This window comes from Eubalaena glacialis, chromosome 6, assembly GCF_028564815.1.
Source record: "Eubalaena glacialis isolate mEubGla1 chromosome 6, mEubGla1.1.hap2.+ XY, whole genome shotgun sequence".
In the NCBI taxonomy this organism is placed as follows: domain Eukaryota; kingdom Metazoa; phylum Chordata; class Mammalia; order Artiodactyla; family Balaenidae; genus Eubalaena; species Eubalaena glacialis.
Genome location: NC_083721.1, coordinates 8,037,386 through 8,064,191, shown reverse-complemented (window position 1 = coordinate 8,064,191; position 26,806 = coordinate 8,037,386). Strand labels below are relative to the sequence as shown.

The 26,806-nt window shown below is 37.3% G+C and overlaps 1 protein-coding gene across 5 annotated transcripts in view; it reads left to right on the top strand.

Annotated features, from left to right (window-relative positions):
* The window catches only part of DYRK1A (dual specificity tyrosine phosphorylation regulated kinase 1A), a 138,624-nt gene that overhangs the window by 31,481 nt on the left and 80,337 nt on the right, over window positions 1-26,806 (top strand). For 3 of the 5 annotated variants that reach the window (XM_061193924.1, XM_061193920.1, XM_061193921.1), the window contains exon 2: window positions 18,401-18,486. The exons of 1 other annotated variant lie outside the window; for it this stretch is intronic. In XM_061193924.1, coding sequence (XP_061049907.1) covers window positions 18,477-18,486 — 10 coding nt within the window. In that variant the 5' untranslated portion in view covers window positions 18,401-18,476. Of the gene's footprint in view, window positions 1-16,853; window positions 16,931-18,400; window positions 18,487-26,806 lie in introns of those variants that run through there. One more of the 5 variants, XM_061193922.1, reaches the window with a different exon arrangement.

Below are 26,806 nucleotides of genomic sequence, written 5' to 3'. Positions count from 1 at the left end.
TCTCTGAATCTGAATTTTTAACAAGGCCCTCAGGGTGACTCTGATGCAGCTGTCAGTGGTACGGGATGTCCACTGCTTTGGATAGTCTGCACCTCGGTTGCCTCACATGTAAAAGTGCAAAATTATACCTACCTGGTTTCACAGGGTTCAGGGAGCATGACATGAGTTGTACTTGAAATTGTTTCATAAATTAAAAAGTATCATAAAAAATGTTAGGTGGCATTATAAGTTAAGTCTGTGCCAGGTATTGTGCTAATTTATTTGGTAAATAAAGTTAAGTGCTCATATCTCCCTTTAGAAGTAAGCTGGGAAATTACTGTGAGATAGAAATCTAGACTTCTTGATCCTTGCCTAATTGAACAGGGATTCTGGAAAAGTTATCTGCTCAGCATAACTACCAATAGCAGAACAAGCCAGATAATTTACATACTTTTGTTTAAACATAGTGTTAAGATACTGTATATCGACTTGATGACTTCATTGTCATCTGTGTGGGAAACTGTGCTTTGTACTTTGGCCTTGAGTATGATATAATCTCTGCCCATAAGGAAGTTACAACCTGGTAGAGAAGACAAGACTTATAAACAAATCACAATACCATTATTAAGAACATTTTCTTCGTAAGGGATGAATTCTGCAACTGTTACAAGGCAGGTTCTGAATATGATATTCAGGTTCAGAGGATGGGAGAGGTCACGTAAGGTGAAGAGCACAGCTTGAAACAGGAGGAGTGACTTCCCTTTTTCTTTCTACCCCAGAGGGACCAGCCTCTGTCAGGTACTGGGAGGACTCTTCTCTCTCCCCATTTGCAGTTGCCTGGACCTTGTAAGGCAAGTAACATGATCGAGAAGCTTGTGAAGGTTAAGGATACGTTCCCTTCTCTGAAGTAAAGGGAAGTGGAACTAAACGTGATAATGCAAACCATGTGCTAGGCACTTATGTATATCACCTTAATCAGTTCCAACAGTTCTGTGAGTTGAGACAGGCCGTGTCCTTTAGTGGAAGGAGCCTGGGACTTTAAAGCCTAGAAGCAGTTGGTAATGTTGGAGCCAAATCTGGCTTATGCATAGATGTTCAGGTAAGTGGCTTCTTCCTGGTGAAACAACTTGACAGGACATGTCAGACTATTCCTTCCTTTCAGCATGTTAGGTTTGCCTTGGCTTTGACAAGGGCATGGCTGCTGCTTAACCCACTGAGATGTTACGGGTGGAGGTCTGGGGGTTCATTATTAAGCCGCAGAGTAAAGGAAGGGGAAGAGTAGTATAGAAAACATGCAGTATATGGTAGTAGGGAATCTTGACAGGAAATACAAAGGCTGATTTATCTGATAATGTACCAAAAGTTGGGGATAAAGTAGTGAAAAACACAAATACAGTTTGTGCCCTCATGTCATTGACAGCCTAGGTTTTACATTTTAACATTTGCTGTTTGTGATAGAACATGTGGAAGCTTTCTTGAACTGTTACAGATTGGATAGCTCAGTATTGGGTTTCACTGAGCATGAAAGTGGTGGGGATTTTACACTATATGTTTTCCAGTGGTTATGTCTTTTTAAATCTTGAAGGAACTCACAAAAAAGCAGTAAGATTGCAAATCATTCCAAACGAGATGTTGACATAAATCAAGCGTACTTTTCCACATCCTCCAAGAATGCAAATACAGATTGGAGCGTTTTTCATAGGTGACATTTGTAAATGTACGTATTTTAAGAAGATTTGAAACTGTCTTTCTTACCTCTTTGTATTAGTTTCCTGTGGCTGCTGTAAAAACACCACAGACTTAGTGACTTAAAGCAACAGAAATTTATTCTCTCCTTGTTCTGGAGGCCAGGAGTCTAAAATCAGTACCATTGAAACGAGATGAAAGTGTCAGCAGGCCCAGGGGGTCTCTAAGAGACAGTCTCTTCCCTGCCTCGCCTAGCTTCTGGCGGCTGCCAGCATTCTTTGACTTGTGGCTGCATCCCTCCGACCTCTGCCTCCATGGTCGCTCTGCCTTCTTCTCTTCTGCCGGTGTGTCGCGTGTCCTTCTGCCTCTCTCATAGCACACTTGTAAAGGCATGTAGCTGAGTTTCTCTTGTGATGGAGGGTTTCTTTGTGTGTTTGTAATTACTTTGTGTGAGCTCTTCTTCACAGGAACTTCTGAAGGTGTTCTGTGTATCGAGGGAAGTTCATATCTGTGTTTAAATATTTAGAGTCAGTGACACTTTCCACTTCCCATTCCCCATTTCCCAAGTGTAATAACGGTAAACACTTTCACGCTGTTTACCTGCCTCCCACTTGGTGCAGTTGTTGCCATATTTTTTTCCTCCTACATGTGTTACTCCTACATATGTTACAATTTTATGATTTTCGCTTTAAGCTCCAATTTATGATTAATTTTTGTTTTAAACAATCTTTTAATTACAAGAAGGAAAAAATACTCATTTATGAAAATTTACCTACTTATTTACCATTTCTGGCACTCTTCATTCCATAGATTTGTGTTTCCATCCAGTATAATTTCTTCTCAGTCTGAAGAACATTCTTTAGCGGTTTTTGTAGTTCAGGTATGCTGGTAAAAAATTCTGTCTTTTTTTCACCTTTGTGCTTGAAGGTTATTTTAACTGGATATAGAATTCCAGATTGATAGTTGATGTCATTGAGCGTATTAATGGTGGTGTTCCACTGTCTCCTGGCTTCCTTGTGTCTGGTAAGATGTTAGTGATAATTACTGTTTTGTTCTTTTCTCTGTGTATACTGTCTTTTTTCTCTCTGGCTGCTTTCAAGATTTCTCTCTTTATCTTTGGTTTTAAGCTGTTTGCCTATGACGTGCCTGGGTGTGCTTATAGTTTGAGAGGTTTTTTTAGCCATGATTTCTTCAAATATTTTTCTACTGTTTTCTCACTGTCTTCTGTGATTTTATAATTTCCTTTTTTTTTTTTTTGTAGTTTCAATTTTTCTGCTGAGATACTCTGTCCGTTCACACATTAAAGAGTAAATTGTTCCTTAAAGTTTTTGAACACATTTTCCTCTAATTCTTTGTATAAAATATCTGTTTTAAAGTTGTTGTCTGCTATATCTAACATCTTGTCCAACCTGGGGTTGGTGTTCTATTGACTCTTTTTTCCCTTTGACTGTGGATCACATTTTTCTGTTTCTTGTTTACTGAATTTTGATTGAATACTGTTTTTTTCTTCTTGAGAATGTTAATGTTTGTTCTACAAAGCTGGTTGGTCACCTCGAATTTATTTATGTTTGGTTTTGTATTTTATTATTCAAGATCTATAGAAAGCTCAAGGTCACGCCTGGCCCCTCTAATATGGTGGGACATGACTTCCAAACTGGGTCTTCCTGTGGATCTTGTCTGGGTTTGGTTTTAGACATTATTAGTTTTGGTCTGGAGTAGGCTGTACTCTAAAAGTGTGGTCCTTAGTCTTGAAAGGGGGAAAGGATGTTAAGGTGTGTATTAGTAAGGGTTCTCCAGAGAAACAGATTTAGTGTAAGAAATTGGCTCGTGTGGTTATGGAGGCTGAGAAGTCCCCACATCTGCACTTTGCACGTTGGAGACCCAGAGAGCTGATGGTGTGGTTCCGGTCGGAGTCTGAAGCCTGAGAACCGTAAGAGCTGATGGTTTAAGTTCTAGTCTGAAAACCAGCAGGCTCAAGATTCAGGAGCTGATGTTTCAGTTTGAGTCCAAAGGCAGGAAAAAGGTTGAAGTCTCAGCTCAAAGCAGTCAGACAGGATTTCTCTCTTACCTGTGGAAGGGTCAGCCTTTTTATTCTACTCGGGCCCTCAACCAACTGGATGAGGACCACCCATATTAGGGAGGGCAGTCAGTCTGCAGATTCAAATGTTAATATTATCCAGAAACACCCTCACAGACACACCCAGATTAATGTTTGACCAATTGTCTGGGCAGCCCATGGCTCAGTCAAGTTGACACAGTAAATCTCTGTTTAAGAGATCTCTTCACTGTGGCTGGGCAAAGACTCCAAAATTTCCCATTCTCTTTCATTTCTGTTCTGCTCTCAACCTCTTAGCAGTCACTCTGCTCTAAGCTTGTCTCACCTTGCCCCATGTACATTCTGGTCTTCTTGGGACCCCTCTACAGACTTTTGGAGACCCCTTTCTGCGTAGCTCTTCTCTCTCTGTTACCCTGTCCCCCAAAGATTCCAGGTGCTTCAGCTGTTTGGAACTCTAATCTTTACCTTCACATCTCAGTAGGACCCCCATGCTTTGCTTGGATTCTAGCTCCCTCCACCATGTTGGGAAGTTGTCCCCAGAGAACCAGGGCAAAAAAATAGTGTCAGTGGAGGAGACAATTTTCTTTAAAAATTCTGTTTCCCTGATTATATTTCATGGAGTAGGCAGACTTTTAAATAATGTTGTAGTGATGTGGACCTTTGGATGAAGGTCAGGACAGAGGGGTGGGCTCTAGAGTAAATTGTACCCCGCTTCCCTCTTAGTGTTGGAACCATAGCCAAGGCAGATGCCATGGGTCGCAAGCTCTGCAGGTGCAATGACTAGGGGCTGTCACTCATGAAACAACTCTCCCATTAATGGATGCCTTCATTCTTTCCTTCATTTGCCACTTGTTCTCCTGTAACATTCTTCTTACTCTTAGTCCTATCTTCTTTAACTACGGGGAGCGAGTCAAAGTCAGTTCATTCCATCCTTGAGACTTGCTAAATTATTTGGAGATGTCTAGTCACTGGTCCTTTAATCTTTCATTGTCTTGGCTGAATGTCCTTGGTACTTCCAGATCCCCACTCACCTAATTACTTTCTCAGAAGTCCTGAATTTTCACCGCCTCTCTTATGTAGATCTAGAAATTGAAAGAATTGTGAGCCTCAGAAGCCTTACACATACTAAGACTACAAATCCAGGTCTCACCTGTCAAATTCTTGGAAAGATTTTTCTGATACTCCCTTTTCCTCAAATCTAAATTGGTTCCTCTCGTTAATTTTCTCTTTTAGCAATCTGTACTTCCCCCTCATAATCGTGAGCATGGTTTGTAGTTATATATTAGTGTGATTTTGCCTGTTTCCCACGTTGGACTGTGAGTTCCCTGAGGGCAGACACAGTGGCGGTAAATCTCACCCTTATGTCTCTAGTTCTCAGCACATATTTGTTGAAGAAATGAATGATAAATTTGAAACTCATCATGTCATGACATCATCTGATTTTTAAGATATTATTTGTGTGTATGCAGTTATTTAAAATTATTTTTCAGTTGTTTCAATAGGCGTAAGTGATGGCACTTCTGAATTGTATACAGAAGTATGTATGGTTGTCCCTCTTTCGACTTTGTCCACTCCTGTCCATTCCTACCCAACCACCTTCTCAGTCCCATTGTCCTGACGACAGATACTGCCGTTGAAGGTTTGCAGTTATCTTTCTGGACATTTTCCTGTGTATTTCCATTTATATGAAAAGAAACAAGTATGCTTATGTTGTTGTTGTACAGATATATGTTTGCCCATATTTCTTTGTAGCAGTGGAATTTGAATGCTCAATTAAAATGGCAATTAAGTATTATTTTGCTATTATCATTGGTTTGATAATCAGATCTTTTCTGATCTGTTTATTTTACTTTCACATACTCTAAGTAAGGCACGTAACCTCTAGACCTGAGTTTCCACATCTACTAAAGGACTGATTTGAATTAAATGAAATTGAAGACCTCTTGCTCTTGATCTGATACTAAATTCAATGTTATTGTATAATTCATATGTATTAGCTACCACAAAAAAACATGTTATTCTTTGTAATATTGAAAAAACAGGAAGATCAAACATCAGTTATGACTTCGGGTAGCAAGAGGAAATTTTGGGGCAAGTTGTTAAAATGTTCAATTTTTTTTTTTCTCCAAGAGTGGCTAGAGAATGTTAGCTGCTAAAACTAGTAGTGGGATCTGTCTGTCTTGTGGACTTTGGCACTAGGAAGTTTGTGCTTTATTGATCCCTCAGAGCTAGCTGATGGCACCCTAAAAGGAATTTCACCCCAACTCCCTGAATTTTCACATCACAGCTGTACATTTATTAACACAATAAATGTCCCTGTGAAAAATTTTATAGGAATCGAAGTTTACATAGGTAAATCTTTGTTAGTGATTTATATAAAGCATTTTATGTAAAATAGTTTCCCAAGCAATTTTAACCCCTATCTCCTCTCCCAAAAGAGAAACAAACAAAAGAATAAAAAAAAGCAAATTTTGCTTAGTCATGGTATGTTTTTAAGTTCTCTGTCATAGAATATCAAATCTTTAAATTTCTTTTAGTTAGCTGCTTTTGTCAAGTATCTCACTCATTTTATAGTTTAAAGAATTGTATTTCTAATACTTCTTTCATATATCACCACTTCTATTTAAAAATTTTTTTAAATTATGGAAAACTTCCAACATACATAAAAGTGGAGAATATAATGAACCCTCATGTCCCTGTCCTCCTGCTTCCACAGTCATCACTATTTTGCCCACCTGGTTTGCTAACATTTTCAATATAAATAATACCACATTTAAAAATATTCTCTTTAGAAAAGAGGCTTGGTGTTTAAGAGGAAAAAAAAAACAAACTCAAAACAAGAAACAAAAACTATGCCCAAGCTTTATCTGATTATGGCTATTTTATAGAGAATTGATAATTATATAAAATATTTTTTTAGTTCATATACCATTCTCTGTATCAGAAATACTCAATTTTGTGCCTTTCGCATTGAAATGAATTAGCAAAGTCATTTGTTCCATCATTAGATTGCAGGTATGACTTAACTGTGCTTATAATCTTGTCTTAAATATTTAAAAAATTTAACTCATTTGTTTCAACAAAGCAACCAAAAGCAGATATTTTTTTGGAGATGATGTAGTTTGATGATACTGGTTTCCTTTCCCTCCTGTATTGAGAATCAGCTATAGTTGAGGAAGCTGGCCATCTGGAGGGTGAGTTGAACAGGCTGTTCCCACTTCCTGGGGCTAGGTGCTGTCAAGCATATAGTTTGTTAGCTACAGTTGAAGGCAGAGTGGGGTTAGGGCCTTAATCATGGTATAAATACTGCTGTGGCAGGGTTGAGGGGAAGTTGTGTCTACTGTAGAGGTTGCTGGTGGGAGACTTTCTGGAGGAGAAGGCATTGGTGTTGACAGGCAGAAAAGGAAGGAAGGCTCATGGAGTCTGAGCAAAAAAGTGATGTTGGGGGAATGAGCTTTGTTCCTCGTGGCTAGAGTGTAGATTTGGGGAAAGCATATAGTAGGAAATAAGACTGGAAAGGTGGAGATAATAATGACAGTATAAAATATGACAGTATGAAGAAGTGAACAGGTAATGAGCATTTACCGTGCAGTGCTTTAAATGCTTTACACGTGCTGTGTCATCGATAACAGCACTGTTTTATGGGATAATCTTCACTTTGTAAATGAGGGCACTTAGTCAACTAGTTTAGAACTTTGCGTGAGGCCACCTAGTAAGTTGTGGAGCCAGGAGTTAAACTAGGGCAGGCTGACTCCGGAGCCTGACGGCTTTGGGCCTTGAACACCAGGTTAAGCAACACGAAGCACTTTTTGGGGGTCCTACCATGGACAGTGGCCTAGCAGTATATTAACTGAGTTTTAAAAGCAAAGAATTTTAATAGTTTATTTTCATGAGCTTTTCACCTTTACTGGAGTTTTAAAAATTGGAGGTACTTAAAGGTTGTTTCATAGTTGTGGCTTTAGCTAGATTCCGTGATGACTTTTATGTTAAGATGGAGGCTGAATTTCTTGGACCATTTTTTCCTGATTATAAAACATGTGCATATTTATAAAAGATGTGATGCACTGAAAAGTGTAAAGAAGACAGTAAAAACCATCTAGTCTTTTATTAGCCAAAGACATTCATTATTAATAATTTTATGTATTTTCTTCCAGAGTTTTTTCTATGCTTTTTTTTTTTTTAACTTTCTTGAGACTATGCTTTGATGAAGATTTTGAGTTCTTTCTGATAAAATACAATGCATGACTTTTTCCCTCATGTAATATAGTTGTTTTAAGAACTTAAATGATTACATAATATTTTATCATGTGAATGTACAATAATTCTTGTCATCTTTTCTTTTGAAAGTGTTGAACATTTTTATTGTTTCTGATTTTTTATTTTTGATGATGCACTTTTGTATATAAATTTTGTATTTTTCATCATGAAATGTATTTCTAAAAGTAGAGATTGACTATGAAGCAAAACAGACTACACGCAGAATGTGAATCAGTGTTACGTGAAGAAAACTGTATGGGAATAATGCTTACTCCTGCCGAAGCTCGTGTTCAAGTGTACCGTGTGTAGACTTGAAGACCATAAATTGAGAAATAAAGCATAAGATTCGAGCAAGAAAAATGGACTGGGACTGGCTAATTAAATTTGAGAAGAGAGATTGAGTGTCTTGATGTTCAGCTGGAGAAGAAGCTACTCCAGTGTTTTGTAGGCTTTGTATAGTTATTTTCTGTTTCTTCAGAGTGCATAAAAAAACATGAACTTCAGTTAGTATAGAGGAATTTAGCATACAGTTTGTGACTCAGGATTGAAAATTCTCGGTATAGTTTATCATGAGAATTATTCTTGGAGATGGGTAGATTTTCACTATAAATTTAGGATTTTGTTCTGCATAAGGAGGAAGGGGTGCTGAAGATGACGATTTAAAGGTATAACTAGACCTTTATTTCTAGGATTTAGTTTAATATTAGTTCTAGTTTTCTTACCTGTTGTATGTTTCTTTTTTGATATTCCAACATGAGAGCAGCACTACTATGTTAAAGTTTGCAGTTTTGATCGAAAGGACAAACCAGAACAGGAAACAGACAAATGAAACTCCACACGGGCAGCCAGCAAAATAGCATGCCCGTGTATGTAATTGATTTGCATGACTGTGAATGAGGTCCCCAAAGTTGAACATCCAGTCTAGTGAGGCCAGCGGAATTTGAAATGTAGGTTGGGAAATGTTGACATTAACAAATCAGTCATATGTGTTAGGATTGTGACAGTATGGCTGCTGATACGCAATGCCAGTCATTTATACAGAATTTCCATTGATCAAGAAAATTCTAGTTTAAGATTTTAAGGTTTAAGATTCTAGCTTTAAGATTTCATTTCATTACAAAATGCACATTCATTTTAGAAACTTTAGAAAATACTGAAGATAAGAATAACAGGTTCCTGCAGTTCCTCTCTCTGGAGATAACTACTATTTGCATTTTGTGTATAACCTGTCTTTTTTTTTTTTTCCTGCACACAGTTATTCTCCTTTTTAAAATGAATATATTTGCATACTGCTTTATAGCCCACTTTTTCTATATAAGACAGTATTTTCCATGTTGTTATTCTATCATTCTAACGTGCTTATTGAACATCTACTAGGCTATAGTAGAAATATGAGATTGAGATTCACCAAGCAGTAGATACTATCACTTGAGTAAAAATATAACATAAATAATTACTAAAATATAGTGGTCGATAAGTAAACGCAAGTTCAGAGGAGAGATTGGAGTGGCTTTAAGCTGGATGAGGGAGAATTAAGGTGGTCTTGAAGAGTGGATAGGATTTAGGTAAAGAAAGGGCAAGTTTTAGGCAGGGGGAATGATTTGAGCATTGATGCAGAAGGAGGTTAAGTGGCATTTTATAGAATGCCATGCTGAGCTCTGAGTTCAGGGCAATAAGGTTTGATCTAATGTTCCTAAGTTACAGAGGGGTTAAATCCAGGTTGAAAGTCTGTGCTTCAGGGATGTAAGCGTGGCAGCTAAAGGTGCGATGAAAAGGGACAAGGGATGCTCTGTCTTTAAGTAAAACAGTTCCCAAATCCGGCTGTGCTCAGGAATAACCTGGAAGTTCTTGTTTAAAAAACAGCCAGATTCTTGAGTCCTTCTCCACGCTTCCTGAATCAGGATCTTTGGGGGTGGAGTCTGCAGTCTAGTTTTGGCAACCTCCCGTATTGTTTCTGACATACTATCTGGCCTAGGAGATGCTTAGTTTAGGAGGCATCTGTAATACGTGTGAAATAGGGACTGATATAAGGACATGGACCAGGGTGATAACAGTAGGCGTGGATGAGAATGGAAAGGCATGAGGCATTTTGAAAATCGATAGAATTTAGTGAGACCGTTTAGAGTAGCTAAAGAAGTCAGCAGTTTCTAGCATGGTTGTGGTGTCAGGGGCACGTGTAGAGATGGCAGTGTGAGCTGTGTAAGGAAGGGATGAGGATGCCTTTTAGGCATAGTGAGTTGAGGTAGGAATGTGGCACTGCACGCAGCATCCAGCAGCTGTTGGACTAGATACTGAGTGAGCGGTCCGGGTAGAGAAGAGAGTCTGGAATTGTTAGTTCAGAGTAAATCTTTGAAGTACTTCTTTTAGAGGGAAAGATGTATAGAAAAATGAGTGGAGGGGCCAGACGATGGAACTGGAGAGTGACACCTGAGTTTGGGGCCAAAGGTGAAAGAGACATGGAGGATGATTGGTACCCTGAAATACAAGATCACACATTTTAAGAATTTTTTAGGAGGTAGCATTTCTCTAAGTTCCACAAAAGTCTAGCAGGGAAAATAAGTACAACTAAACTCATTTTACTACTCTTAGTAATAGGCTTATTGGAAGAAAATGTAAGCTGTTAATAATAGTGTGTGTTTTTTAAATTATTTCTGGATCTTGTTTTTCTGTATTTTTGAAATTCAAGGATAATTAAAAAACAGTGGTTCATAAAATTATGTATAATTATATGTATTAAAGTACAGATAATCAACTAAGTATATGTGTGTATGTACTTATGTAAATTAATTATATATAATGTATATTTTATAAATAAAATTGTGTATATATAAAATACTTTAGAAACACACACATATATATAAATACTTTAGACCATCCTATTTAGAAAAGTCAGTACTATCAGAAAGGAAAGAGTGAGCAGAGTAGTTTTTTATTGCATTTCTTAGAAACTAGTTATGAGAAGGGGTCGCAGACTATTATTGATTGAACATATACTTCCTAAGTGTCTTCTGTCTGATAGATCTGCTTTGTTTCTGGAATACATGCATGCACGAGATCACCCCAGATGTTCAGGTTAGGGAGGGAAATGTAACAGGGGATGACACTAAGCACTGGATCTCAACCTTGTTTGATTCTCAAAGCACCTAGAGGTCGTTGGGCCACCCCTTTTTAATTCCTCTTATGAGCAGGATTGATTTGAGTAATAGAAAGTTTGAGTACATTATGTGTAGGTGATATGAAGCAAGCGCATCAGCAGAAGAGATTGAAAAAATTTGTTTTGTTCATATTACTTTGCTTTTAATTCCTATTTACAAAGGGTTCCTGTACCCAGTCCAACATGTGAGGGTGTGTGTGTGTGTGTGTGTGTGTGTGTGTGTGTTTTTCACAGGGGAGGGGCTTTTTCACACCAAGCAGTTCTCAGATGGCAGCAGGGTGTCTGAGAATTCAGCCCAGTTCTCACACTATCTACCTGGTAAAGGGCTGAGTCCTGTAAGACCCTCCACTTCTGACACCAAGCACAAGCCCAGGTTGTTAACCTGGGCATCTGACTGGCTACAAACTGGAGGTTCCTGTGACCTCCTCCTTAGGTTTGATTCATTTCCCAGAATGGCTCACAGAACTCACTTTTCTGTTTTTTCATTTTTGGCCGCGCCTTGAAGCTTGTGGGATCTTAGTTCCCCAACCAGGGATCGAACCTGGGCCCTGGCAGCGAAAGCTCCGAGTCCTGACCACTGGACCGCCAGGGAATTTCTCAACACAAGAATTTGTGTGGATTGGATTTGGGGTAAGCAATAGGAAAGAGGTCCTAGATGATTAGGGTTTTAGTTTGGGAGATTGGGGTGTGGTGATACCCATTAACCAAAACTGAGAATACAGGAAGGAGAAGTGGATTTTTTTCCTGTCCTGCCTGGTCTTTCCTCTTTTTTTTTGATCAAGAGAGAAGAGTGGGGAAATGACAAATTCAGTTTAACGTGGGGCCTGAGATCAGCGGCTTTGGAGTCTGTTTGGTTGGATTTGAATCTTATCTCTCTACAATTCGTCCTGTGTGACTTGCGGCGACTTCACTTCTCTGGGTCTTAGTTTCCTAACCTGTAAAACGGGTAATAGTGCTACTTAACTTACGTAATTATTTATGGGAATTAAGTGAATTAAAGGAAAATGTTTATGTGTACATTAAATATAAGATACCTCATATGCAGTAATAACTGGGAAACAAAATCAAGCTCAGTTCACTGGACTCTCAGAAATGTGGGCCTGAACCTTAAAGGAGAGAGGTGGACTAGAGGCAAGTTGGTGTTTTCAGTCTGCTTAATTCCACATATAACTAAGAGGGTACTTAATGTTGCCTTTCAACCGAATCTTAGAAATGAGCCTTCTGGAACTTAGGTCTGCTTATGATAAGGGGTATTTCCTAGTATCTACTTTATGTAGTAGTAGTCACTCTCCAGTAGTGGAAGTTAGGTTCCTGAAAAGTGCTGTGGTCTGAATATTAATGTTTGAGGAACTTGGAGTATAAGAGAATACATGCAGATATGTTGATAGACTTGAAGGTTGAAATAAACCTGTGAAAATCATTGTTTTCACACTCACTAAAGGAGACAAAGGATGGTAAGCAAAATAAAGTATCACTGGTAGTTTATATGTTTTTTAAAAAAATAAATTATTTATTTATCTTGGTTGTGTTGGGTCTTCATTGCTGTGCGCGGGCTTTCTCTAGTTATGGCGAGCGGGGGCTACTCTTCATTGCGGCGTGCGGGCTTCTCATTGCTGTGGCTTCTCTTGTTGCGGAGCACGGGCTCTAGGCGCGTGGGCTCTAGAGCGCAGGCTCAGTAGTTGTGGCGCACGGGCTTAGTTGCTCCGCGGCATGTGGGATCTTCCCGGACCAGGGATTGAACCCGTGTCCCCTGCATTGGCAGGCGGAGTCTTAACCACTGCGCCACCAGGGAAGTCCCTATATGTTTTGAATTAGTGGCAGGGTACCTGTACTTTTTTTTTGGTCATAGCTTACGCCTAGAAACTTTTCAGTCTCTGCCCACCAGTCTTAAAAAAGATATTTGTCAATGCGTTATGCGTTGTAACAGATAATATGCCTATGAGTTATTTCCCTCCTGTTTTCCTGTATTTATTGCCATATACGAATACTCAGTGCCTAATTTTGTCTCAGTTTAGCCCAGATATAGTCCTGGAGAGGCCAGGTAACTTGGTGCTTGAGGTAGCAAAAATTGGGGCAATATTGATTTAATCCACTCAGCTCTGTCTTGTTGAACCTCTTCTCTGGTGCTCACTCAGGGCTGTGTACAGTTTCATGAGAAATCACATCCTTCTTCCCTTAAACCCATGTATCAGCTACTTCCACTTCCAACGTGCCATTGGAGTCATATATTCCAAGACCCAGGTTTTCAGTCCTTCATGTTCTTTTTATCTTGCCTGAGGCTTTAGTGCAAAAATAACTTACCTGCTATTGGTTTTTACACTCTTTTCAGCTTGTCTCCTTAATTTTTTTGTTTTTTTTTTTGGTAAAGGGAATATATAACAAACTGTTACATGCTATAATCAGAATTTCTCTGCTAGGCTGACTTTTCAGGAGAGTTACTTTTCCATTCCCCTAAAGTGAAATACTTTATACAAATTAATTTACCGCTTATGAGCTTTATTTCATGTTTGGTATGGTTGAGGCAGAAGAGTGGTGAGTCTAAAATCAGACTAAGTCACCTAGATTCTTGCAGGTTTGCAATTGTCTCATAACCATTTCAGTGATCCCTAATGAGAGGCATCTTGGAGTGGTGGAAAGTAGTGAACTTTGGTGTGGGACCAGAGTTCTCAAGCTGTGCCCTTAGGCCAGGCGGGTTAATCTCTCTGACCCTTGATTTCCCCACTGATGAAATAACAGTGCCTACTTGTAGGGTGTGTGTCAACGTCTGTGAAGTGTCTCAGCTGATGGTGTATAGCAAATGTCTTTTTCCCTGCAGTTTTACTCATAATTTTGATTTGATATCATCTTATGCTTTTTGCCTTTTTACTTTTTTTTTTTTTTTTAAGACTGTGACTGTTTCCTAGGGATCCTGGGGGAAATCATAAATGTTCTTGGTTTTTAGGATTTCTCTTGAAACCCCCAGTTAGTGAAAGGACTTTTTTCTGTGTATGCCATTTGATCATCTTACTGGGGATTAGAGTTACAGATTTTTTATTTTCCTTGTGTGTTAGGTATCAAAACATTTCCCCCATGACTCCTTTGGTTATTATAATTCTTGAAAATCTATTTCTAAAATTATTATTTGGAAAAAAGACATTTTCTTCTATCACTTCCTTGCTCTGTTAGTGTAAATGAGCAGAAGTTTGTAAGGAAAGCTAGTCACAGAGTATAATTTTAAGATAATCACATTGTAATTTGATCCATGGAATCAAATTTTAGGTCTTTCAAATTCATTTTCTTTTTTTTTTTAACATCTTCATTGGAGTATAATTGCTTTACAATGGTGTGTTAGTTTCTGCTTTATAACAAAGTGAATCAGCTATACATATGCATATATCCCCATATCCCCTCCCTCTTGCGTCTCCCTCCCACCCTCTCTATCCCACCCCTCTAGGTGGTCACAAAGCACCGAGCTGATCTCCCTGTGCTATGCGGCTGCTTCCCACTAGCTATCTATTTTACATTTGGTAGTACATATAAGTCCATGCCACTCTCTCAACTTTGTTTTCATTTTTGTAGCTTGTTATTTTATTTTTTTGTAGCTTATTCTTAATTGGCATCTTCTGAACTATCAGAATTGTCCTCTTAAATCTCATTGTGCATTGTATTTTATTTTTTCATGTGGGTTAAATTTTTTTAAATTGTGAATATATGAATATATGAGAATATATATTGATATAACATGTAAAATTAAAAGGTCATAAAAAAACAACTGTATACTTGTACCCAGCTTGAGAAATAAAATAGTACCTACCAGAAATAAAATAGTACCTTCTGAAGCTTGTATCAGACTGATTTTTTTTCACCGGCTGCTTCTAATACTTCCCTACTACTTTAGTTATTTTGGAACTAGATACAGGGCTTCCCTGTTAGCGCAGTTGTTAAGAAACCGCCAGCCAATGCAGGGGACATGGGTTCCAGCCCAGGTCCGGGAAGATCCCACATGCCACGGAGCAACTAAGCCCGGGCGCCACAAATACTGAGCCTGCGCTCTAGAGCCTGCAAGCCACAACTACTGAGCCCACGTGCTACAACTACTGAAGCCTGCGTGCTACAACTACTGAAGCCCGCACGCCTAGAGCCCGGGCTCCGCAACAAGAGAAGCCACTGCAACGAGAAGCCCGTGCACCACAACGAAGAGTAGCCCCCGCTCACCGCAACTAGAGAAAGCCCGCGCACAGCAACAAAGACCCATCACAGCCAAAAATAAATAAATAAAATTATTAAAAAAAAAAAACTAGGTACAGTTTTTAGTTTTGCCTCAGTACAAAACATTGTGTCATTAGAGAATACATCACTACCTGCCATTTAGTTTATTAACTCTTGAGTTAATCTGGATTTGCCATATCATGCTAATGCATTCATTTCAATCATGGTTTTGCCACTCTAGTTTTTTTCAGATTTGTAGTAATTTTATAAATCTCAGCATGACAGTGCTTTTGATTAGGTGTCTCGATATCCTCCCACCCCCTCTCCCCTCCTCTTGTCTCCCCCACCCCTCTTGAGAAAGAGAGACAGACACAAAGAGACCGAGTCTTGATACCTTCCTGAGCATACCATGCACGTAAACTCAGCTTGTTGAAATTCTGTTATCCCTGCAGATGTGCTGCAGGTTAATTTTATGCAGTGATTTTCAGACAACTAAAAATTGGTTTGTAAGTTTAGCTTCAAAAACCACTTAAGCTCGGTTCCTAGATTGTTCATAGACCATTGTATTGCCTTGGGCAAAGTGTGAGTTAAAACATACTGTAAAAGATTTTGAGGACTATGGGAGGTTCCTGTGGTAAGGATAGTAGATGCTTTTCGTTGGCATCTAATTTTGCTCCATAATTTGTGAATGGCTCCATTTGTGGGGGAAAAGATAAAAAATTCAGTGTAGGATTTTCTCAGAAAAAATTAAAATATGACTGTCTGGATTTGTAAGCTTCTTTAGAAAGAAAATTGTATCTATAATTGGCAAAGTGCATTTGTTGTTCGCTGTTACCTACTTATTGTCATTAAAACTCACATCTATTTTTTGAAAAGTGACCAGCCTGAAGGATATATTGGAATAATCACTAGAATCTTTATTTAAAGTAATCCAAGGTCAAGACTTGAGTTTATCATTTCTCAGTATATGATGGTTTAGTTGCTGCATATGTCAGCAGCAGATTTTGTAACTTAACAGAAATTCTTTACCCTTTGCTAAAGGCTGCTTTTCAAATGAGTGTGATTAAATGGTTGATTTTTTTTCTAAAAGATGTCAGTTTTAGGGTGAGACCATTTTGATAATCCAGAGTCAGATGCATTATCCGTTGTGCCACTGGCCCACTCATCTTTTCCTATTGAAACCATTGAAGTTGGCAGGGTATAGGTAGCATTGTGACATTTTACAGGTGAAGAATATAATGTCAAGAGCCTGAAGGATTTGAAAATGTGCAGTTCATGGCAAGAGATTTAAAAATTCACATTTTCCTTTACCATAGTTTATGCTAGAATTGTAAAGACAACCATTTATGAGGGAAAAATTATTAGAAAACTATGTCTTTGAAGTAAAAATCTTGAATCTTGAAGATTCAAATATTATTTTTGCAAATGAAACTATTTTGATGCACTGCTTTAATGCTCATCCATTTATCTGTCCGTATCCCCTTTCCCCCAGGTTGGGTACTAATTGGTCACATGCCTAGGGTTTTCCTTGATACCACAGCAGCATCTAAGCTGGAAAAGTGGTTCTTCAGGAATGGAAACTGGAATCCAGGGAATGATTTCAGACACAGGTAGTTCCTAATTTACAAGTAATTCATACATGTAAACCCCTTCCCTGAGCTGCTCTTTCAGTTGCTGCTATTTGGAGTACAGAATTTGAGCTTTTAAAGAACTTCTGGGGTTCAAAAGTAAGTAGAAGCAGAAATAAGTGAAACGCAGAAATATTTGGTGGCAATAAATATAGAGTCAAATCCATATTATGACCCACTTGGATAGAAATGTTTTTCCTCAAACTACCTCAGTAGTTTTTAACATTATTTTGCAACACTGTTGGAATTCTACCATTTAGGGGTTTATTTGGGCTAACTAGCTAGCATCCTTGTTGAGAACTGCAAATATTAAAGTGAATTATTTCAGCCCTGTTGATTTCTTCCTATCACATACCTGAAATGAACTACACTGAGGCAATAGGAGCTTTGGGTGGTAATTTAGGAACATACTTAGGGGAAAGCATTGTTGTTATTAGCAGGATGATTGGAATGTCATAATGTAAAATTTAGGGAGTTACAGGCATCAGGAGTTGAGAGAGTGCTAACAAAGGAAAAACAACCTACTTCAGAATTTGTCTGGATAAAGAGAGGATCTAGAATTGGTTAGGTTTCTATGTTTCTTCTGCAGGGTCCCTAGTGCCCATGGCTGGTGTAACATCTTTTGGGTTCAATAGATGTCTTTTGGCTAGTCTGGGAACTTGGCCAACATAAGCAACATTGTTTCATTAGGAATAATACTTAGTTCCACAGCATCAATTTGAAAAATAGATTTTTAGACCAAACTCATTTATAAGTTAGGTTTCAGCCTGTGCTTGTCTTTGTCTTGTCTGTCATCAGTGCTCTCAGTTGACAGTAGCTACAAGGTTGCTTTTGCTTTCCCATCAGTCATGGAATTTGCTGGCCAATCATAAAATAGCAGTGGAAGTAATAAGTAGGAAGTAAAGTGAAAGAATTACAATAAGTACGAGAAGCCACTCGGAGAGCAAAAGAGGGCTTGTGGGCTTAGGGGAACAGTTGGTAAGCAGTGTCTCAGAACTTAATTTACTAGTAACATTGGTAGATTGACATGTGATCGTTCCTATAAAGTAACTTTCATTACCTCTGATAGTAAGCCACGGTGGAAAGTGAATTCACATTTACTGATTTGTGAATTGATGTAGATTACAAAATGTAGATTTTTTTATTCGGATAAAATTACATAGAATAGTGTAATATTGACAGTTTATTTCATCCCTAGAAATGTGTGAAATTTTTGTTGGTAGTAGTCAGATTTTAAAACTGTTTTTCTCCCTGACAATTAAATATTTTATATATAATTGATTTTCATTAATGAAAATTATTTTCAAGTACGCTTAAATAAATGTGAGGAAATGAATTTGCAGTAATTTTATTTCTATGTTTTGGGGATTGTATTTACATTAGATGTTCCTCAATTAGGGGTAATTGTCTTGCATCCTTATCTCTTATCATAATCTGTTTTTCTTCACACAGTGTTATAGTTTTGCTGCTGGACTCTTCCCTCCCTTCCCCCACCCCATCAGGATGATATGAGACTTGAAAGAAGACGATGCATACAGGTGACTCAAGTTTTGAAATACAGTAAAACTGTGGCTGTCTGAGAGAATGTGGGAACTGGTGGTATATTTTGAATGCGGGAGCTTTCTGATAAACAGCATTAGTGGGGAGAATTATTTTGATCAATAAATGCAAAGATAGTTGGAATATTTATTAAACTTGACTTTGGGAATCAGTTTGATAATCAGTGACAGATAGTGGTATTAATACAAATACAGCATAGTGATTGCTAGTACTTGACCTTTTCAGAAGGGGTGTTGGCTAATACTTTGGCGAGAATTGAAGTATTTCTGTTAAAAATAAATAAAATATTCACCTTTATGGTTGAATGCATGTTCCCCCAGATTCCTGTTAGAAGAGAGCAAATCTTTTAAAGGCATAGGGAGTAGATGTTAGTAGTGTGTCTTAAGTCTCTGACAATTCAGTTAAGGATATTATACCCATATGTATGATTCCGTAAAAAATATGGTCTGGGATTTTGTTTTTTCTTTCCTGCCTCTCCATCCCTTCCTTCATTCCTCTCTTTCTCCTTTCTTTCTTCCTTTTCTCCTTCCCTTTTCTCCTTTTGTCATTTGTATTTATACAGGAGAAGCAGTATAGAAGGCATTTTTGAAAGAATATTTTTGATTGCTTTATAATTAATTGAGGTGATCTTAACTTATACACGGAAAAATGGAGGCTGTTCCATCTGTGGCTGTGTTTGAGCTCTTGAAATGTAGTGTAGCTAATGGATGAAGTGTTACTAACTTTTAAACTTGAATGTTCTTAAATCAGGCCGATGAGGAGGTATTTTGTTGAACCAAGTGGCTTATATTTGCAGACCTGGTCAGAGATAGTTTTATTTGATTTATAAACTGTTTGAAAGTGTGATCTTTAACTGGAAAAGAAGTAACCGCATAAATCTTGGATAGATGCTTAATTACATTATTGGTGAAGGTGTTAAGGTTTTTGTGATTGCTTTTTATTTGGGTGATCTTTGTTTTCTAAAAAGGAAAAAATTACCATTTTTTTGACTTCAGCTTGGGATTTTAAAAAATAATGTCTCAGGTGTGCCATTTTGTATGAAGAAATGTGCTTGAATATATATTAAATTTAATTATAGATCAAATCATATTTTACATTCATGAGGGACTCAAAGAATCTGATGATAATTCTTTTTTGAGTAAAAGGTGTTTGAGTAATTATCTCTGTAATCTGTCTCTCCGGGGTGCACATGTATATTTGCCTGTACATATTAGAGGTACACCATGTACACATTCTGGCTGAGTGGCTGACAAAAGCAGCATGACGCTGAGGCTGAATGTCAGTGTCATAGAGGAATAAATAGGAATATTTACAGAAAAAATTATAAAATTCTATGAAAATTTTGTCAGATTTTATAAGTTTGACCTTTTGGTGCAGGAACAGTTGCTCAGCACCGTCAGCTCCCGGATTGCTCTGTGGGCACACGCTGCACGTGGGCTCTACCAGGTAGATGCCCACTTTCACCGGAGGTCAGTAGAGGGACAGAGTATTTTGGGGGCATCTCGTAGATTTAACCATGAATATTAATGATTTTGGAGATGTTCCCTTAAGAAATTTTGAGGTGGCAAAGTTGCTATTTTATTTCTAGTTTACCTTCACAAGATATGAAGAGTTTCTAAATAACTCTTTTTCTTGAAAGGCTTATGGATGAAATGAAATATCTAAAGAGTAAATCCAGTTTATAAAGGTTATCTAGTTAATTTTATGAATCCTAGAACACACAAAAAATTTACAAATACTACATTTATGATATAACCTAGTCTCTTACTCAGCCTCGTAGTCTTTAAAAATTACCAACATTTACTGGCTTATAAAGGAAAAAAACTCAAGAAGAAAGATCTGACTCTCTCTAATATACATATTAGCTGTTGGCGTATTTCCCTTTCAACGGTTTGAAAGTTAATAATTGTTTTTTAATGTAAAATTAACAGCTTTCACAATCATCATTAATTAATGAAGTTTGCTCTGGTTTTACTATGCACACATTTATTCTTCAACGGATAGAATTTTAACACATAAAAGCTCGTAAGGAGTTTTTTCATTGAAAGTTATTTCTAGAATGCTTTTGCCTACTTGAAAGTGAATATTGTTTCCCCAGGCATTCATGGGCCTGACTTTATGTTGGTTAGCTGTGATGATACCTTACTGTCTCATACCATTTCATTTTAGGTGCAGGTTCAGGGATGCTAGAAAGGACATTGAAGTATGCTTTGACTGACTGTCTTTCAAAAGCCACAGCTTAATAATCGATTTTTACTGAACAGCAAGCCAAAGTTAAACTTCAGTATATCTCTGGTACGTGTGTATATAGGTGTTCCTGTACTTACTTAATTTGAGGGTATTTTTGCATATTTTAAAATATAGTTAGAATGTAAATTAGGTAAAATTAGATTATTTTTTGCTTGTTGGAAAAAAATCATTTATGACCAAACATTTTGTTTGGCTAACATTTGCTTTGTACCAGGTACTGTAATAGTGTTCTGCTCATAAGGATCCCTGTACTTAGAATCAAGGAGCACATAGGAGCACATTTCAATTGGAAGAGGGGGCAGATATATAACAAATTTTGCAGTGGATGTTTATGATAAATTTTGAACACTTGTCTGTTGAATTCAAGCCATCTAGAGTAAAAACAGAAAGCACTCTCTGGTTAATAGCATTTGCAGTAATGGCTTCACCTGATACCTTCATGCCGATGTTGTCAAAATCTACCTTTGTGTCCCACTCTTCTCTTCTGAGCTCCAGACTCATGTAACTGCCTCCTAGATGTCTCTCCTGCACACACTCCCTCCTCTCCTGTTTATCCCTGTTAGCGATGAGTGACACCATTCTACCCAAGCACACTGTCATCTTGGGAACTTAGGAGCTACTTTTTACCTCTTTGAATTAAGCGATAACCAAATTCTGTTTATTTAGAATGTAGAAATCACTTAGGAGATTAAATTTGGAAAATGCACTGCCTCAGAGATCACTGTGGACATTAACATAAAGGCGTTTGCATTTTTCCAGTTTATTTGATAAAAGGACCTCACCTTCCTTTTATTTCTTGTTTATACCTGTTAACATCCAAGGGAACATTAATGGGAAAAGCTGTTGGATACAGCAGTTGATACTGTTCTTTATTTGTTGGGCTTCTTTAACAACGGAAATTGTTTTTTAACAATAGTGATAGGCTAGTCATTTTAAAACTTGAAATAGTTCTAGAACATACAGAACTGTAACTCTTTGAGGATGAATAACATTGGAAATTTATTTATTTTGAAAATCAATTCTTTTTTTTATATAAGTTAATTTTATTTATTTATTTTTGGCTGCGTTGGGTTTTTGTTGCTGCGCGCGGGGTTTCTCTAGTCGCGGCGAGCGGGGGCTACTCTTTGTTGCGGCGCGTGGGCTTCTCATTGCGGTGGCTTCTCTTGTTGCAGAGCACGGGCTCTAGGTGCGTGGGCTTCAGCAGTTGTGGCACGTGGGCTCAGTAGTTGTGGCTCGTGAGCTGTAGAGTGCAGTCTCAGTAGTTGTGGGCTTAGTTGCTCCGCAGCATGTGGGATCTTCCTGGACCAGGGCTCGAACCCATGTGCCCTGCATTGGCAGGCGGATTCTTAACAACTGCGCCACCAGGGAAGTCCCGGAAATTTATTTTAAATTCCGCTCATTGGTTCATATTGTCTGCCATATTTCTATGAATTTAAGTGCTTAAAACCATTTGATGTGGCAGAGTTTTAATTTTAGATTAAAATGTGAGTTTTGTAGGGCAAAGTTTGTATACCTCAGTGGTCACAGGAGTATGGCATACTATTACAGAACAATTAGAAATCAGATCTCTATGTTTAAATAAAACCAACTTCTGTAATTCCATTCATATACAGGGTGCACTGGGGGAAATAAAAGGGTATGTACATTTTGATATTTGGGAGTGTATTGCCCATTGCCCATTTTCCTCCTTTTGGACTTGTTCTTCATGTGGTCCTGCGTATCTGGTCTTTTTCTGTTAAGTGTTTTCCCTCCTTTAGCTGTCATTCATTTCTTAACCCTGAGCGGTCTGATTTTGTGCTTAATAATTCAATGAATTGATGGGTTTTGGTGAATGGTAAATCTAGTGGATTTATTTTTGCTCTCAGATTTTAATTTTTTCTCCCAAGAAAAAATTGGTAAATACTTGTATTTACCAAGTAATACAGCATCAGTGAAAAAATTTGGAAATTTATAAGAATATAGGTAAGTGGAAGGAAACATACCCGGAGTTCTACTGCCCATTGCACTATGGCACTTTCCCTTCTAGTATTTTGTTTGCAATGCCATTTTTGATTAATGAAGATCATCTGAATATCTGTTCAGGTTGGTGTGCTTGGGTAGAATCTATTTTTATATTGTTTATATTTTCTCTTTTATCGCCTAGCATTATGTTGTGAACATTTCCCTATGTCATCAAAAACTTACTAACTATAGTGATCTGCTGTTCCTTTGAACTTGGAGCAAATTCAGAGTATTCAGAACTATAACTTTTTGCAGGTGAATTATTTTAGAAATTTATTTTAAAGTATGCTGAGTTGAAACCATTTCTTTGTATGCTCATTTCCTAGTTAAGTTAGGTTTCTCTCTTATTAGACATTTTCTTTTTTTTTTTTTTTTAACTTTTCCTTTTCACTTTATTTTAAAGCACTGACATCTGTGCATGAGTGTTTGGTTGTATGTTAAATTATTTCCTTGTAATTTATTCCTAGGAGCGTAAGTATTAGGTCATAGGGCTTGGAAAATTTTAAGGCCCTTCATACAGCCTTTCAGAAACGTGTTTGGTAATATGTACCAGTTTATACTCACTAGCATTAGATGAATGTTGGTCTTTTAATATACATTTGTGAGCATTGAGTATTATAATTAAAGACAAGTTTCTAATTCAGCTGGCAAAAAGAAGAATCTTCTGTTTTAGAAAATATAAAAGTGATAGTGTGTACTCAGTGGAGGAAAAAGTTCAATTGCTTCAGAAATGTATAAAGTGACAAAACTAATATAGTTCAGTAAATATTCTCCTCCCAGGATTCTTTCTAGCAAATGGTTGTATTTAATGCTTTTATGGCATTTGCACATGTTTGCTTACCAGTTTTTGGTCCCAGCTAGTCTGATTCTCAAAGTTAGAGGACCGTGGCTTATCCTGTTTGTGTTTCCTGTGTGTGTCTCGCAGGGTTCCTGTGACATAGAAAGTGCTCAACGAACACTTAGAAAAAAACTACTTTTTGTCATGCTACTAATGCCTAAAAATATCTTACTCTGAATGTCTACTTTAATAAATTTCTTCAAATGGTTTTAAGAGTTCTGCATTATTTTCCATTTCCTTATCCTTTTATGTTTCATATTTTTATTGTTTCTGATTTCTAATTGAAAGCAGTTAATAATGATTACATCATATATGTATTTCGTAAGAGAACATAACGATATTTATAGAGAAGATGATGGGAAACCTGAGGTTAGCCATGTTGTAAAGTTGAATTTCTTAGACCCTAGTGCCTTTATTCAAGACCTAGGCGAAAGCAAATAGATTCATATTCATTATTTTAGATTTTAGGGACTTACTAAATGTACCTCCAAAACAACGTTTGAGTTCTGGGAAGATGACAGCAGGGCATAGTTGTTTGAATCTTCACAGTTTTCCCTAAAAACAGAGTAACCAGCAAAACAAAACCAAAAATTCACGGACACTTTCTATAAGACTAGGTGAACAGTGTCACTACAAACCCTAATAGAAGTGGGTGGGGACAAATCTCCAATAACTACAAAGACCTGCATGGTGTCAGCATTTGTACAGAAAGATGCAGAAGGGAGCGGCAGGAATCTGATGGACCTGAGAACAGGAGAGCCCCAGGCTAGCTAACAAAGTCCCTGCAAAGTGTGGCAAGCAAGTTGGAGAACAGAAGCTAAAATTAAGAGATGTTTTTGAGTTCTCAGGATACCAGGGGCCCACAGTGAATTCTGTGGGTTAGACCCATCTGGTACCTGTGAATTTTCAAAACTTACCAGTTGAAGTTCCCTTCCTGGTCAAAGTCCTGCACTAAGGAAGGAGACGCTGCTGGTAATATAATCCAAATTAAGGAGGATGAAGACAGTGGGGAAAAGGGAAAAAAGGACATATAAAGTAGGGGGAAGGTGAAAGTACAGGAGACCTCATTCATGAAACTATATTTCAGTGTCCTTCATTTCCTCTTCATGAAAACAGAAGAGGACTCTTATTGAAACCGGAAAAGCTACTCCAGTTTCCTAAAAGTTTTTTATTTTACATGAAATAGAGCAACTGACTAGGATCACAGTCAAATTCCCTACAGAGCTTTTGTAAGAAGAAAGGAATAAGGAGAGAATAATATTTCTGCAGACAGTGAAAGCATACTACTAGAAAGAAATGGTAATGAAACAAATGAAAAATATAATCTAATGTTTCTAGATGAACTCAGAGAAATTTAGGAAATGGTACAAATATGGAAGAGCAACATAAATCTGAATAAGGAAATCTTAGAAATGTGGTGATAACTAAGGAAAGAGAAATAAAAGAAAAAATCATTTAAAAAATGAAGTCTAAACTAGAAGGTACACAAGAGTGAAAAAACAGTAGAAAATTTCTTCGGAGAAACAAGATAAATAGAAGAAAAAAATTTTTGACAAAAAAGAATTAAAGAAAAATAAAGAAGCATTCTAGAGAAAGTGACATTTACTAGAGAGGCAAAGAAGTTTCAACACACAAATAATAAGAGTCTCTGAAGAGGAACCAAAGCAATGAAACTTAATAAATTCTAATAATAATAACTCAAGTAAATTTCCTGAAATTAAAAAAAAAAAAAGTGTTGCCACTACATTTGAAAAGGGTATGTTGTATACTTGGATAAATCGATACAGAAACGACCAACATGTAGACATATTCTTTAAACATTATTGGACTTTAAAGAAAATTCTTCGGGGTATCTAGGTAAAGACCCAAGTTTTTAAAGGAAGAATATTAGATTATCTGATTTTGATAGCAATGCTTTATTCTGGAAGCAACGGAGTAACGTCTCATATTCACAAGGAAAGGAGATAAGAGCCACGAGTTTTATATCTAGCTAAATTGACTGAAGTATAAAGACAGCAGAGAAAATATTATGAACGTGAGCATGAATTTGGAGGCTGTTCTTTCTTTGAGCACTTCTTAAGGAATCTACCAGAGACTAAACTTTGGCAACCAGAGAGATTGCAGGGACATTGATATAAGGGGAGCTTTAAATAGGTACTTGTGGAACTTAAAGGATGCTTATGAGTGAGTGTAATATGTAATGGCTAGATTCTCTGCAATGAAGATACAGTACAAACAACAACAAAAAAGGTAGAATAAAGTTTCTGATTGCTTCATTGTTACTAATGGGAAATAAAAGAATATTACTTCAAATTGGAGAAGAGGGAGGGGAGAGGGGAAAAGTTACTAAATAAGTTTCAGTGGTATTCTAAGTAGGGGAAACAGTAGGTCATACTCCTTCACCCCTAGACACATAGTGAAAAGAAAGGAAAATAGAAGGGATTTGGGTAACCATGAGAACAAAATACAAAGTTCCAAATCTCACTTTCTTCATATGGGGAATAGGAGGCATAATAATGGCAATAAAACCTCACAGTGTAGTGCCGAGCACATACATAGCACATGCCTGATAGATGTGCTCTATTTTAATTATTATTATTCTCTCCCCTCTCAATTGTTATTACCATACTATTTATGAATATTTAGGGTTTGCATTTTCTTAAATTTCCTCTTTATTTGAGAATTTGGCCTGTCTTCTCAAATTACATATTTAATGTCTCAAATTTTATCAGACTTACAGTTAATTCAAATTCATCTCATTTACATAATTTAAAATTTGTGTTGAAGGACTGTTTTATTTATTAGGCATTGGAATTAATGCTGATTCTTTTTCCTACTTATTGGAATTATTCAGAAAGGATTTATTTGCAGGAGCAGGGTAGATAGGAAAAAAATGTAATAGGGGTAAAGGGTTTTTTCTGGGAACCAAGTTACCTGAAAAGCTAATAACATTTTGTTTTTTCATAGTGATATACTTGACATGATTATCTAACATCCATTTTTACATGAATCTAGTAGAAAAAGGTTTTGTTACAACGAAAATTTATTGTCGAAAGAGATCTGACATAGTTTAGTTTTCCCTCTTCCGCATTCAATAAAACACAAAATGTAATTTTTTTCTCTCTTTGAGGGCAAGGACTTTTTTCCTATCCCTCACCTTTTATAGAAGTAAAGTATGTGTGTATTTGTGCGTGTAAATATTCTCTGAC